Genomic DNA, 14,629 nt, shown 5'->3' with positions numbered 1-14,629 from the left:
ATCTCCATGTATGCTGGGGTTCTGAAACCCGGGGGGCCATGTCTTTACTTGCTAGGTCCTGCACTCATGAAGCTTTATGTGCTCAAGGTCTGGGATTCTGTGTTGAATCAGTTTCTCTGTTTTCTCTTTTTTGAAAACTTGTTTAGCTGATATCATTCCTCTCTATTTAGTTGAATGTTTGGATTTGTATGTAATTTTGCATCTCATTGTTTCATCTTTCCTGATTATCAAATTTTTGTCCTTCTGCTCTACTCTCTGATACATTTCCTCAACTTTATCTTTTAATCCTTCTATTTTTTTTCTGTCATTTTATTTGTAGTATTCACAAATCTTGTTTTGCCAGGGGATGGGTACTGGAGATTGAACTTGGGACCTTGCACTTTTGAGGCAGGTGGCGAAAGCACTGAGCTAAATCTCTGACCCCCACAAGTCTTTTCTTGATCTATGAATAGTCTCTCTAAGGAGCACCCCAGTGTGTGTGTGTGTGTGTGTGTGTGTGTGTGTGTGTGTGTGTGTGTGCTGCCTAATTCTGGCTGCCAACGTGACTGACGTGACAGATGCTTATAAAATGAGTCAAGCACACGCGTCTGGGTGTGCCTGGGTGAGTCACGGGTTCTGACCTTGGGGACCACATCTAGTGCCCACCCCTTCCTCTGGCTGTTCCTCTGCGCTCTGATCCCTGGACGCCATGAGGCAAGCAGCTTTCCTGCGCCGTACCCTCTGCCATGATGTTTCTGCCTGGGAGTCAGCCTGCCATGGACTGAAACTGAATCCATGAGCCAAGACAACCCTTTCCTCCTTTAAGACGCGTGCGCCAGGTATTTTGTCTCTGCAATAAGAAAGCTGACTAATAATATGTACCTTTTCTGGTACTGACGATTGAACTTGAGCTCAGGCCCTCAAGAATGCTAAGTACACCTTCTTGCCGCTGTGCTCCATCCTGAGCTCCAAATTATCGTTATTTTTCTTTTACCTCCATGTGATAGCAGTTGCTTCCTGTCTCTCCTTGCCCTGGCTCTGTTTCTTCCCCCAAGGTTTGTCCTGGTCTGCGGTGTGGTGGGGGAGTCCTTGGTGCGTCCTGTGGCCCTCACGGTTGGTGTATGAGTGAGTGAGGCGCCTCTGCAAACTTGTCTGAGAGTATCAAGCCCAGTGAGAGGTTTGAGGACAAGTGGATGGCTCTACATCCGTTGTCCTGGGAGATATTTCTGTGACTCTATAGTTTTTCTCTGGAGCTGAACTGTTTTCTCCAAGATTACCCCTCCACATTCCTGCCTGGGACAGGGGAGAAATCAGCATTCTCACTGAACTACATGCCCGGCCCACACCCCTTTTAAATTGCTTATTTTGAAACAATCTCACTAAGTTGTCTAACTTGGGACCCGCCTGCCTCAGCCTCTCAGACTGCTGGCATGACAGGCACTGCTGTTCATCGTCCAGGTTTTTAGAACTTCATTATCCTGTTGTTAGTAAATTGCCTTGTTTTTGACACTGGTCCTAAGGCTTCGGCTTTTCCTTTCCACTCTCCCGGTCTTCATCCTCCGCCTCAGGCAAACTCTTGGTTTTTCTGTTTTCAACACCACCAAAGCCTCCCCAGCCCTGCCCAGCTTCCTGTGACCTCCTCCCAGCAGGTCTGAGCTTTCCAGAGCATTTAGCTTCCACTTACTTGTCAGGGCTTTTCTGTTTCATCAACTCTGAACGGTTGATGTTTTCTCATCCTCTTTGTCCTTGAAGGTTTAGGTCCTTTCCTCCCATTTATGGTCATTTTAATGGAGGGTTCAGAGCAAGCAAGGATAAAATTGTGTTCAGTTGATTATATGGTATTTGACTATAATTACCATGTGCCTGCTATTTTTTTAGGTTTTTTGAGACAGAGTCTCGCTCTAATTCAGGCTGGTCTTGAACTCCCTATGCAGCCCAGGCAGGCCTTGAACTCGCAAAGATACTCCTGCCTCAGCTTCCTGAACGCTGAGATTACAGATGTGTGCCACCATGCTTGGCATGTGCCTGCTTTTAAGTTCATTCTTTCAGCGTTCCGTTTTTCCTTCTTCTCTCCTTGCATTTCTGTCTTTCCTCGCTCCTTTCTTTCCCTTTTTTTCTTCCTCTCTCCGCTCTGTGTTTCTGTCCTTCAGAACGCTTTTCATTCTGCCCCACTTAAAGACCATCAGGAAGACGGGATGTTTTCGGCATTTAAAAGTTCTCTCAGTAGAAATAGCTCCTTGGAATCTGGCATTAATTTAAACACACCGCGTCTCCGCAAGAGACTCAGAAACATCAGCCACCCAGAGCGTGAGCCCCCCTAGCCTCTTCCCACTGCATTTGCTGAGAAAACTCAGGTTTTTCCAGAAGGGGAGTTTCAGCTTTCTATCTAATTCATGTCCAGTTACTTTCATTCAGAGTTTGAATTTTATCCGGAAGGCAGAGAGGAGAGAGCAAAGAGTACAGTCTTGACCAGGGAAAGGGGCCAAGGTAAAGGTGGGACCAAATATTAATTAGTGGATGAATTCATCAAACAGACAAGTATTGAGTGCCTGCTATATTCCGGGTAGAAGGGACACAAAATGCCAGCTGGGAGGTGTGTGCCTGAGACCCCATCAGCTTTGTATCATGGACGGGTTTGAGGCCAGAATGGGCAACTTAGCAAGAAAAGACAAAGGACATCCAGGATGCAGAGGGGAAGGCAAACAGGTAAACGAAAGCACCACAAGTTGACAAGCGCATCTCATGCTGCCCTGTAACCTGTGTCTGCTCTGTGGCAGGCACTGTTCTGGGCTCTCTGACTGGTTCTTTACAGGGTTACTGTGCACGAGGCGGTCGCACACCACTCTACGCAGACTGAGTCCCGTGAGGAGAGAACGCTCGTTGGTGATCCCTTGGAACCCGGTCGCTCCTCTGGACTCTCCGTGCCACTATCTGCTGTCTGTCCCCGGTGACCCTGCCTGAAGCCGGATTTGTCCTTGAACACTGCCCCGCTACGCCCCACTTCCTCCCCATGGACCCCAAAGCCGAGGGTCGGCTCCCCTGTAGGACGCGAGATGGAAGCTCTCTCCTTGCACAGTCTTCAGGTCCGTTTGGGTTGGTTTTCAGTCCCATCTGCAGCCTGGCAAGAATAAGGGGGAGGCAATGAAAACCACAGAAGTCTCTCAGACACATACTCTTTTCTCCTTTCTTTTCCTTCCCTTATTCCTGTCAGTCACATAACATTCCCCGTTTTTGAGACACTGGCTGAGGACACCAAGAACTGGGTGGTGGGGCTGGGAGGCGGGGTCTAGAGACGTTTTTTAGAAAGGAAGATTAGAGACTTCCCAGAGGATGTCCGGGGGTCATGTTGTGAGGAGGGGATGGGACACACACACACACACACACACACTCACACACCCTTCTCTGCACACAGTTTTAAAAACTCTCGTCTTTGAGCCAGGAGCTGGGCCTGGGTCTCCTGAGCGGAAGGGTGTGGGTCTCGCTTCCCTCTTTCCTGTGGTCCCCTTGTCCTGTGATGCGGCCACCAGAGGTGGCCCCCAGACTGGTGCCCAGCTGTCCGCTTCTGTGCAAAGGCCCCCTTCTTGCAAAGCCAGAGCCAGGTAAGTGGAGGCTGCAGACCCAGAGGGCTTCCTGGGGGTCTTGCTGAGGCCTGGGGAGAGGAGGTCCAGGGGGTGGGGGACCTGCTGACCTGTAGAAGGAGAGGGAGGTGGGGACAGGATGTGGACCTGAGACCTGGCTTCGCCATCACAGCCGGAGCCGATCAGAGCCAGAGCCATCCCCGGAGGAGTCCTCCCACACCACAGGGAGGCCAGAAAAAGGCCTGAGATGCAGATTATGTTTGGTTCCTGGGAGAAGACAGGAGCGTGAGAGGCAGCAGCAGGAGTCATAGGAATCGAGCGGGAGGCGGAAGCCCGGAAGGCTGGGTCGGTGTCTTTCCTCAGAAACAGCTCAGGAGAGTCAAGTGCTGTAAGGAAGATATTTTCTATTTTGTATCCATTGGGGTAGACTGTAAAGGAGACTATTTACAAATCTTATACAAAAGTTTCTAAACTCAAAGAAGTGGCTGCCCTCACCTCCTTTTTTAGCCTCTGTTTTGTCGTGGCGCCGGGAGCAGAACCCAGGGCCTTCTGTCCGTGGGGCGCATGTGCCTCTGCTGAGCACACACCCAGCTCCACGGCCTCCGGGTACTTCCCCCTCGTTTGAAATCATCGCCTTTACTGACACGTCAGCTGTGCTCAGCGGTGGACCCCAGGGTGGCGCTCCCACGGGTTGGTCCTCTTGGACTCATGCAGCCCTTGTCTGTGCCCCCGCACCCTCCCCCACCTCCAGAAATCACCACTCTCAGAGCTGCGCTGCTGGTGTTTCTGCGTCTGGCTTGCTTCGCTGCACACAGTGCCTCCCAGTTCCATCCACTTTGCTGCGAATGACACGGTTTTCTTCTTTACGGCAGAGTAATACTCCACTGTGGGGCATACCACATTTTCTTCAACTGTTTGTCTGCCGCCGGGGCCTAGGCCGACTCCGTTGCTCAACCACAGCGAACAGCTGTGTCACGAGGCACCGTCACACGGAGCTGCTGGCCCCGGAGCCTTCCCTCCTTTCGGGGTGGGTGGCATTTCTGTCGTTGGTCTGCACCTTTGCTTAGGGTAAGGAGACGGGAGCAGCACTGCGACGGGAGCAGACAGCACGTGGAAAGCATGAATGCACCTGAGAATTAAGGAAAAGCCCCCGGTCAAGCCCTTTATCCGTCTTCCGGTCTCACTTTGTCTCATCTTAAAATGAACGATGTGGATTCCGTAGGGATGCCAGATAGACGCTGGACAGCCAGGTCAGTGTGAACGTCAGTCATCCAGGTTCTAAACCACCCGAGCCCTGATCGGCGTAAATCTGCAATCTTGGCCCAGTAGGAGGCTGAGGCAGGAGAATGACAACTTGGAGCCTGGCCTGAGCAATTTAGTGACACAGGGAGACTGTCTCAAAGTAAAAAAATAAGAGGCTGGAGATGAAGCGCAGTGCAAAGGCCCTGGAGTACATCTCCAGTATCACTAAAACAAACAAACAAAAAAATCTGACATCACAGTCCTGTGCATCGAGGCAGTTGTTAAGCTACCCTCTTCCAGAGGTGTTTAAAGGGCACAGAGTTTTAAAGGAGTCAGTGTCTATCTCTGCCCATGACAGAGTAAAGGGTGGTTTTACTCTGGGTCCCCAGTTTTCCATTTACCCGTGCACCCCAGCTCACCCTCTCTATTCCGCTACAGGAAAGCCAGGCCTTGCCCTGGGTGGTAAAAGCTTCCAGAGTCCACATAATTCTTTAGAGTAGAGTTCATAGCACAGTGAGGGGGAAGCACGAGAATTCCCATGTAGCGCCCTCCCCTTCACCACCCCTTGCGTGCACAGCCTCCTTCAAGGAATCTTCATTTTCAGTAATGAGGACTGAACCCAGGGCCTTTGCACTGAGCTACATCCCCAGAACACCCCCTCCACCCTCCTTTTGGAGACAGGGTCTTGCTGAGTTGCTAAACTGCCCAGGCTGAGCTCCAACTTGTGACCCTCCTGCCTCAGCTTCTTAGAGTGCTGGATCCCACGTGTGCCCTTCCACACCTGGCTCCCTCGTGGGCGTCTCCCTGAAGGAAGAGCTCCAAGTGATATTTGTTATGTAACCACAAGAAGGTCAAAGAATTGAATGGTGTCGCTGATCACAGCCCTGAGGAAAAGCAGGCTTGGGTTCTCTGTGAAGGTCGCCCGGCCGGTGTCTTCACACAGGGTGTGGGCGACTCTGCTGTGGGCCCCTTCTGCAGCTCTGTGCCTTTGCGTTATGTCAGTTTTCCTTCTCACCAGCTCAGGACATTGTCACAACCAAGATCTCTCAGCCCCCTCACTTACTAACGTGAACAAACCTTCTCAGGGCTCAAAGTCAAAGAAGAGAAACAGGGCCAGGGATTTGGCTCAGTGGTTCTGCAGCCTGGCTGGCAAGTGCAAGGTCCCAGATTCCATCCCCAGTACAAAAAAAAAGAGAGAGAGAGAAACAGTGACAGCAGTGATGCTGAACTCTGCTCTTTGGTGCGATATTAGTTGATGGATAAGTAAACTCATGTTTAAGACATAAAGTACACACGTTTATAGTCCTTCCCTGCACATCTTATTAAGAGCCTCGTTTTCAATACTATTTTAATGTTTCATATTTAGTAATCAATAAAATATATACTTGTCCTGTCATTCATAGTTGGAATGGTGACTGAATCCCAACAACATTTTAACACTGACAGACTTATGGGCACAAGATTTTTTTAAAACTAACAAAATCAATTCACATATGCAAATCTGCTTCAGAAATATAATAGGGCAATCTATAAAAAATGTCCAAGAATAGAAAAGTTGACATTCGGAATATGATTTTTTGTGGGTGTGGTACTGGGGATTGAACCAGGGCCTTTGCAAAGAGCTACATCCCCGGCCCTTTTTACTTTTATTTTGAGACACTGTCTCACTAAATTTCTAAATTTTCTAGGCTGGGCTTGAACTTGTGATCTTCCCGCCTCAGTTTCCCATAGTGTTAACTGGGATGAATACAATTCTGTACTGGAGGTGACGTGAAAGTATAGTTTGAAGGAGTAAAGGAAACAATTTAACATTTCTGTCAGAGAACTGTGTTTTTGTTTTAAAAAATGAATGATGGTGTCAAATTCCAATGGTGCTTAGATTCTAATGGATACAGAGTGATACAACAGCTTTATTTTAAAAACATCCACGCTAACCATCTTCAGCGTGCATCCTTAGCAAACAATTAATGCTATCATAAAAACGCGCAGCTGTCAACTTGAAAATGTGTGAAGGGATACACGTGGCTCAGAATTCTTTAGGGAGTATGCGAGGAAAAGCTCCAAGGACCACCCGTTCGCACCTCTGCTTACTGGTGCGTCTACTCCTTCTGTTTGCAGACCCTTTGCTACCTTGAATGACTGAAATGGCAGGCACCGCGGTGCTCAGTTTCAGGGCATTCCTAGTCCAGGGTTCTTTGCGCCCCACCGCTCCTGCCCGTCTACTCTGTACAGAACTTAGAGGTACGTACGGGGTCACAGCTCAGTGGTTTAAATTGGAGAAACCCCAAATAAATCAGCCCCTCAACCTCACAGCTGAAGTGTTTTCAAGAATATGCAGTTAAATCTCAGTGGTCACGACATGACTCCTGGTTCGCTCAGTAACGTATCATTACAAGCTTTGTTCTAAGGGTTTTCACCGGAATGTGCAACCGTCACCTAAACGTGGCGAGGGCTGTGGGAGGCTTGAAGAGACCTAACCAAGCTGGAGGTGCAGGGACTCGGAGAGACTCCATGCCACGTGAGGTTTTGGTGGATTTGCTCCAAGGGCCAGAACTTTCTAAGGATGGTAGAAAAGTGCCTGGAATCAGCCACACGCCTGCCGGGTCACAGGGTAAGAGCACTACCTTGCGTGTCCGTATGCCAAAAATCATCTTAGCCCACCTCACCACAGTACTATGTAGTTGTCCTTAGTATTCTTTGGGAAGTGGTTCCAGGACGCACCCCCTTGCATATAAAAATATATAGATGCGCAAGTCTCTTAAATAAAATGAGGTAGTATTTGAATATAGCCTCTGCACAGCATTCTGTGTATTTCAAATCATCTCTAGACTACTCACAACACATAATACTGTACCATGTAAGTGCTATGGAAAGAGCTTTTATACTACATGGCTCAGGGCACAATAACAACCAAAAGTCCGTACGTGTTTAGTACAGACACTTTTTGTGGGGAGCCGTACTAGGGATTGAAGTCGAGGTCCTTGTGCTGAGCTGCATCCCCAGCCCTCTTTTTGTTTTTTCTTTCAAGACAGGTTCTTGCTAATCTGCTTAATTGCTATCTAGGCTCAAATTTGTGATCCTCCTGCCTCAGCCTCTCAGAGTACTGGGAATGTAGGAATGTGCCACTCTGCCTGCCTACAACTTTTTTTTTGAGAATTTTCAGTACGTAGTTCACTGAGTCCACGGGTACAAATGCAATGGACCAACTATTAGCAGCCACAGCGAGAGACATTATGCTGAATCAGCCTGTGAGGCTGATAAGTGGCAATCAATGCCTCAGTTCACTGTGGTCGAGAGGGCTCTTTCACCATGAGATTTAAAAATGCGTAGCCTGCCATTTCTAATTTGCTGAGGGCTGGGAAACTGTGCAATGGGGCCATTGGATATTCAATAAGAATCAATAAGCACTTTGGCCAGCTACTCAAGAGACCCTCCTCTCACCTTCTGAGCTCAGAGGTCTGTTCCAAGGCCTGAAGGGTAACCACAGCCTTCTACGTGTCTTTTCAAAAAGCCAGGATGTGATGCCTTCAGGTGACGAAGGGTGCATCTGGGCATCCATCCGGTTAGGGTGCCCACGTATCATTCAGTGCTCGGTGTAAGGATGCACTTGTTTTGTCGTTGCTTCGTGGCTAAGTGAAGGAACTAAAGCTGGCCTGGGCTTACTTCTCCAGCCTAATGATATACTTAATTATTTTTTGTACTGGGGGTTGAAACGGGTGGGGGGGCGCTTCACACTGCCCTATATCCCCAGCCCCGATATGTTTTATTTTGAGACGGTCTCACTTCACTGTAATATAGACATGTAATCATACAAATTATGACACCGGGAAGAAGATTCCTGGGTGAATCATCTGTCTCCAGTTACTCTCTCGGTCTCACTGTGACTGAGTTCAAGCTTCAAGTCAAGCTTTGTATATCATTTCCGGTGGCAGGAGTTTTAATGTGGATTGCCATGAAATCAGCTTTCATTGATTTATTTTTTGAATGCATTGCTGGGAGTCAAACTCAGGGCTTCGTGTGTGTGGTGAGCCAAGTGCCCTACCACTTAGTCACGCCCGGCCACACAGTATTTTGATAAATATATCCACAGATTGGCAAGTATTTTAAAATTGAACCCACAGGTGAGTTAATCCATTTGTGAAGGCAGAGGCCTCATGAACCAGGTGCTTCCTGAGGGCTCCCTTCCTCGCACCTCAGACTGCAGAGTTCTAGTGGGGACACAGAGCAGCATGGATTTCCTATAATAAAACAGGAGAAGTCCATACAGCCAAGTAACCTTTTGCCTTGTTTTTCATGGTCTAAATAGTCAGCTTGGCGTGGACTTTGGCCCACTTCACAGATGACTGAAGGCATCTCCTAGAACGAGCTGGAGGCGGTTCTTGCCTGACTTTGACTCTTCAGCCACAAGTATTTACTAGTAGCAGCCCCAAAAGTGGGCACAGCGATGATGCGGTGAGTCATGCGGCCGTCACAGGTAGGGCTAAGCGCGTTCACGGACCTGGAGCTAAAGTGCCGCTCATTCTCTCTGTGACCCAGCGGGACCCAGGTCTTCCCACTGAGTCACAGGGCCATGCTGGGGACACAGGACTCCTACTGCGCCTCACTCAAATGGATGGAACAGCGGTGCCCTCGGCACAAATCGATAGGGACAGAGCATTTGGGCAGCAGAGCTATTTCTGGGCACCGGATGCTCCTCCGTTTTGAGGTTTACATTATTGTCAGATTTAGCAGTATAGCAATGCCTCCCAAACTTCGTCACTAGGAAACAGTTCTGTCATATGTGCGCATAAAAGTGTGTGCAGATACCTCCTACTTCTATGTTACATTTGATTTTATAGGCAAACTCCCAGGTGTTCACTGAAGTTTTATCTTTCTTGATCTTACTTTATTCCCATTCTTCACTGCTCCTGTCCTTAACTCTGTAAATGGAAATTTCCGAAGTTTTTTCCACTTCCCACTTTTTCCTGCTCTCAAGGATCTGGGAATTTGAGCTAGATGCTCTGGTTTGGGGGCAGGGATCAGAGTTATGGATTCAGATAAGACAGATTGTGCCCCCCCTCCCTCTTTATTTTTTAATACCAGGGATCAAACTCTGGACTTTGCGCTTGTGAGGCAGGTGGTGGAAACTCTGAGCTAAATCGCCAGCCCTGCCTCTCTCTTTAAAACCGGAATTCTTCATCTGTAAAATGAGATGAATAATATATTATCCTTGAGAATGTAAAAAAAAGAAGTTAGGTCCTTGTAAGAAAAGTTTCAGAATAAAATGCCAGGATTTTAACCTAAAAGTGTGATACTGATTTTTAAATTTTATTTTTATTTACTTTGTTTTTGTGGTGCTGGGGACCAAACCAGGGTCTAACACTCTGTTGAGCGTGGAGCCCTAGCATTTACATGCACCCTGAAAGCATAACTCCCTAGATCCCAACAATGGTATGAGACAGTCACCTGTTACCTCTTTTCCCCGTTTTATAGAAACCCAGAGAAGGAAGTGGTCCTTGGTAATTCTGGTAATTAGGGACAGAATCGGGAGTCAAAACCAGGCAGCTTGATGCTAGAGTATAATTATACTTGCATAGTCAATGGCTATGAAGTTGCTGCTTATTTACTTTTTCTTTTCCTGTTCTGGGGATTGAACACAGGAAGCATCGAAACACATCCCCAGACTAATTTTTTTATTGTATTTTGAAGCAGAGTCTTGCTAAGTTGCCCAGGCTGGCCTTGAGCATGTGACCCTCCTGCCCCAGCCTCCAGAGTAGCTGGTATTACAGTTGTGCGTCATATCTGGCTGCTTACTCACTTTTGATTGTGTCTCTTCTTTGCCTGAAAACCTATGGCAGCTCCTGAAGCCTGAAGAAATCAATACAGATTCCCAACCTTAGCCATACAGGTCCTCCAGGGACCTTTCTTTCCCCTCCTTCCCTTCCTGTCCCGTGCTGTCCCGCCATCTCTCTGCGGACTCCACCCATCCCCACCCTCCCGCTGACCTTTCCAGGCTACCTTTCCTCCCAGCTCCTTCCGAAGGGCGTCTCCCGTACACTTTCTCAGCCGCAGCTGGTCGCTCATCTTCCTAGAGGACCTGCTCTCCTCTCCTGCCCACCTTCCATCCGTTTCTGGCTCTGATGACAGTTATTTCTGCATGTTCCCTATTCCCTCCCTACTCAGGCAGGAGCCCCTTGGAGGCAGCGACTTGATTTTTTTCACAGCATTTAAAAATTTTATTAAACATTTAAATCATTATTGTACTTCTGATAGCCAAATGACTGCCTATTTGCTACAAAAAAAAAAAGAAAAGAAAAGAAAGCAAGCAAGAAAGAAAAAACAAACAAACAAAAAAAAAACCCTAAACTACAGAATATATAATTTGGACGTGAGATCTGCCATTATATCCTCTCCTGACTAGTCCTCAGAGAGCTGTGGTTAACAATTTGGAAATGTTCCCTTCTAGACATCTAAACAATACATAAACCATTACATGCAAAGGTGTGTAAAGACAATTAAACTTACAGAAATAGCACTACACGTACAACTTTGCAGACCCTTCCTCCCCGTCTGTCTCCTTTCTCAGGACTGGGGATTGAATCCAGGCCCTTACACTGAGCTACATTTCCAGCCACCTCAACCCCTTTTAAAATCTGATGCAAGGTTTCACTAAATATCTAAATTGCCCTCAAACTTGGGATGCTTCTGCCTCAGCCTACCAGGGGTCACACCTGACTTGTAGCTGTATCTGTAAACTTAAAGTATTTAGTCTTTTCCATGTAGATCTTTCTCTCTGTCTCTGTGTCCCTTGGCACTGGGGATTGCTCTCTCTCTCCATCTCAGCACTGAGGATTGGACACTTCATGTACAATAAGCACGTGCTCTACCTGTGATGTGTAGCCCCACCCTGTCCTCATTCTTTTTAAATAGCAGCGTAGCGCTGGGTGTGGTGGTGCAAGCCTGTAATCCCAGCACTCGGGAGGCTGAGGCAGGAGGATCACTGTGAGTTCGAGACCAGCCTGGGCTACATAGTGAGTTCCAGGTCAGTCTCAACTACATAGTGAGACCCTGTCTCAAAAAACCAAAAAACAAACAAAAACCCAGCAGCATAGCATAAGACTGTATGGATGTAAGTGCTTACCTGTCCACGCCACTCAAGAGAGTTATCCCCACTTTTCACCACGGTGAACAACGCCGCAGCGAACATGTACCTCCTTGAATGTGCCTGTATCTATATAGTCACATAATTTTTCTGCAGGGTGCACCCTTCAACATGGAAATGCTACCTGAAATAGAATGGGAAGTCAAAATAATGACAAATATAAAAATACAGAAAGGAAAGTTTAGTCTTTGGTCTTTTTATATATAAAGTTCAAGGTCTGCCATTGCAGTTACCAGGGTGACTCACGTTTAGAGGGTGGCTTCAGCACGGAATACCAGGTCTGTATCTGGATTTCATCTTTTTGACTTAGTCACCTTATCACCATATAAAGGAGGAGGTAATAGTACAGTACTTGCTCTCACTGTAGCTGGAAGGCTTACAGGATATTATTCATGCAAAGCAGTCAGTACTTACTGTACCTGGAAAATAAGCAAATGGGAGGTCTGCGTGAGGAAGGGCGGTCATGGGTTCAGATGACCGTTCAGTTCATAAGCCCTAACAGAACGATGGCAGTTGGAGCAGTTTTCCTAGAAATGGGTAGTGTAGAACCATTTATACTTTGCTGTTAAAACCAATCCCAAGTACTTATAGAGTGACCAGCTAACATTAGAAGTAAGATGTGTGGCCTTGGAGTAATTAAGTTAACTGTGTAAAGTGAACTGGTTTGAACTGGGATCAAACCAATGACCTTGGCCCGTTCAGTCCTGCACTTTCCCCCGAGTAACTAACAGCCTCAGCTGCAGCCTGAAACCTTATATAACGGGATCGCTGAGGACAGAACAATACAGTTCCCTGGAGGGGACACTGGTGCACACTGGCGGTTATCAGGTGATCTAGCTTTGAAAATGGATAGAAGGCACATAAATAAATGGCCAGGGTAGAGTATAAGACTTTTTGATTAGATTTTTAGGCTCTGGGCCAGACCTTTCCACCTTGACGGACAAGTCCTTATAGCAAGATTTATCCTTGGATTCTAGAACCAACTCTGCCACTTACTAGCTCCAAAATCTGGGCAAAACGTTGAACCTCATTTTACATTGGTCCATCGAGAGGACTGGAAAAGGTGACATGAAACGCTCTTCTCTGACACCCCATTTCCCACAGATCCACATTTGCAGGCTGTTTATTGTACTGAAAAAAAAAAGATATAAAATCAAACGACTGGAAATACAGTACTTCAAAATGTGTAGATCAAGAGATAGCAAAAGTGTAAGACGCTTGAGGTAAAAAAGTCCCATGTTGTATGATTCCACTTCCACGAAATTCCAAAAATAGACAAATCCATAGGTCAGATGGAAAGCCGCGTAACCGCGTAAAGGTCACCAGGGGCTGGGAGAGGAGAGGGACCCGCACGGGTCTCCTTTAGGAGTGATGAAATAGCGCGAAACTAGATAATACGACAGTGGCACAACAGTGAACGCGCTGCATGCCACCACACATGCTTTTTGGTAAGGTTAAGATTATGACATTTGTAGTATGTGTATTTTACGGCAGAAGAAAAACGTGAAGAGAGGAGAGAGCAGTTGAACTGTGCCCCTCCCGGAGGCATGGGGAGGGTGGATCCTCGGAGGAGTCACGGGGAGTTCAGAGTCGCAGGAGTGGGTATCAGTGAGGGCAGCAGTTGTCATCTAACCGGGACAAATGTGGCTGGCCCTGGTCTCATCTCACATCCGTGCCCTCTCCTACTGGAGTCAAGCAGTGTCCGAAGTGCTTTTCTTAGGCTCACGTCCAAGCTTGGCCCTCGCGGAGAGCAGCCCCAGCCCACACGGAGGCATATGGTTCTCCTCCAGATGCTGGCACCACTGATTTCCCTCGAAGTCCGCTCTCCGCGTACCCTTTCCGGAGGCCCTAGGACTTTGGCTTCTCGCCTCGAGAGCATGCAACACAGCAGTGCTCTGAGATTCTCCTGCGACTGAGTGAGTCGGGCAGGCCCCGCAGAGCGCAGTGTTAAAGGTTTCACGGGAGCCACCCCATGAAAGCCGAGGCTCATACTGGAAACCTTGGGGTGAGAGCTGGATTTCCTGGGAGCGCTTCTCCAGCCAATGTCTGGTGGTTTCCGGTTTGAAGGCACTGTGCTCCTTTTCGCAATGCATACAACAATCTAATTTTTAAATGAAACGACGTACACAGCATCCTCACTTTGGGGAGTAACCTAAACACTGCACATGTTGATTCTCTGAGGTTTTGGGACCCCTCAGAGTGAGTCTCGGAGACCGGAGGGATCAGAGCTAACAAGTGGCAGAGCTGGGCTTCAAGTCCTGGTGGCCTCCTTCCGCCTCCTCCGGAGAAGGTGTTCTGCGCCTGAACCTCGGTGCTGGCAGAAGTCTTCAGGAAAACACGCATAATTTGGTGTGGATGTATTTGCGAGGGACTTTTTCTTCCTTGTCGAAAGTGTCCTTCACGCAGAGCAAAATGTTTGCAAAGCAAACAAGTCTTTCTTCACACCCCAGGGAGCAGCGTGGCTCGCTCTTTACTCTGGCAATAGAAATGGAAGAGGAGACGCTCACGGTTTCGTGGCAGTGAGCTGAGTCCCTGGCCTCGCCGGCTGGGGTCCTCGCCTTTCCATTTCTTCCCCCACGGCTCTGGATGAGGACCGGCCCTCCCCTCCCTCCCCCGAAATCGGGTGGTGGCGGGGCCCAGCCGAACCGCACCCGGTCCCGGTGTGGAGCCGGGGCCGTCGACGCCCTCC

At 48.2% G+C, this 14,629-nt stretch overlaps 1 protein-coding gene across 3 annotated transcripts; it reads right to left on the bottom strand.

Moving 5' to 3' along the window:
* Window positions 1-1,938: 1,938 nt before the first annotated feature.
* On the bottom strand, window positions 1,939-14,618 carry LOC104848817. Of its 3 annotated transcripts, XM_010604998.3 has the most exons (7): window positions 13,574-14,615; window positions 12,937-13,071; window positions 12,187-12,359; window positions 11,920-12,064; window positions 4,053-4,686; window positions 3,376-3,943; window positions 1,939-3,097 (listed from the first exon to the last, which is right to left on the bottom strand). In XM_010604998.3, exons 5-7 carry the CDS (start codon window positions 4,186-4,188, stop codon window positions 2,824-2,826), a joined length of 978 nt encoding a protein of 325 aa, XP_010603300.1. In that variant the 5' UTR covers window positions 4,189-4,686; window positions 11,920-12,064; window positions 12,187-12,359; window positions 12,937-13,071; window positions 13,574-14,615; the 3' UTR covers window positions 1,939-2,823. The 3 variants fall into 3 exon arrangements, 2 of the variants coding, with proteins under 2 accessions (XP_010603300.1, XP_010603308.1); XM_010605006.3 differs by having other exon boundaries at window positions 3,466-3,943; window positions 12,937-14,616; XR_002024765.2 differs by lacking the exon at window positions 4,053-4,686 and having other exon boundaries at window positions 1,939-3,943; window positions 12,937-14,618.
* Between the last annotated feature and the right edge of the window lie 11 nt (window positions 14,619-14,629).

This window comes from Fukomys damarensis, unplaced genomic scaffold, assembly GCF_012274545.1.
Source record: "Fukomys damarensis isolate Sample0158 unplaced genomic scaffold, DMR_v1.0_HiC HiC_scaffold_18, whole genome shotgun sequence".
In the NCBI taxonomy this organism is placed as follows: Eukaryota; Metazoa; Chordata; class Mammalia; order Rodentia; family Bathyergidae; genus Fukomys; species Fukomys damarensis.
The sequence above is the reverse complement of the archived record's forward strand: the minus strand, read 5'-3'. Positions and strand labels throughout refer to the sequence as shown.

Excerpts from the sequence above, each read along its gene's own strand:
- LOC104848817 (XM_010604998.3), bottom strand. The coding sequence starts at position 4,188 with ATGATTTCAAACGAGGGGGAAGTACCCGGAGGCCGTGGAGCTGGGTGT. Across the intron at positions 3,944-4,052 it reads AACAGAGGCTAAAAAAGGAG|CACTTGACTCTCCTGAGCTG; the intron begins GTGAGGGCAGCC and ends TCTTCCTTACAG. Across the intron at positions 3,098-3,375 it reads AAAACTGTGTGCAGAGAAGG|GCTGCAGATGGGACTGAAAA; the intron begins GTGTGTGAGTGT and ends TATTCTTGCCAG.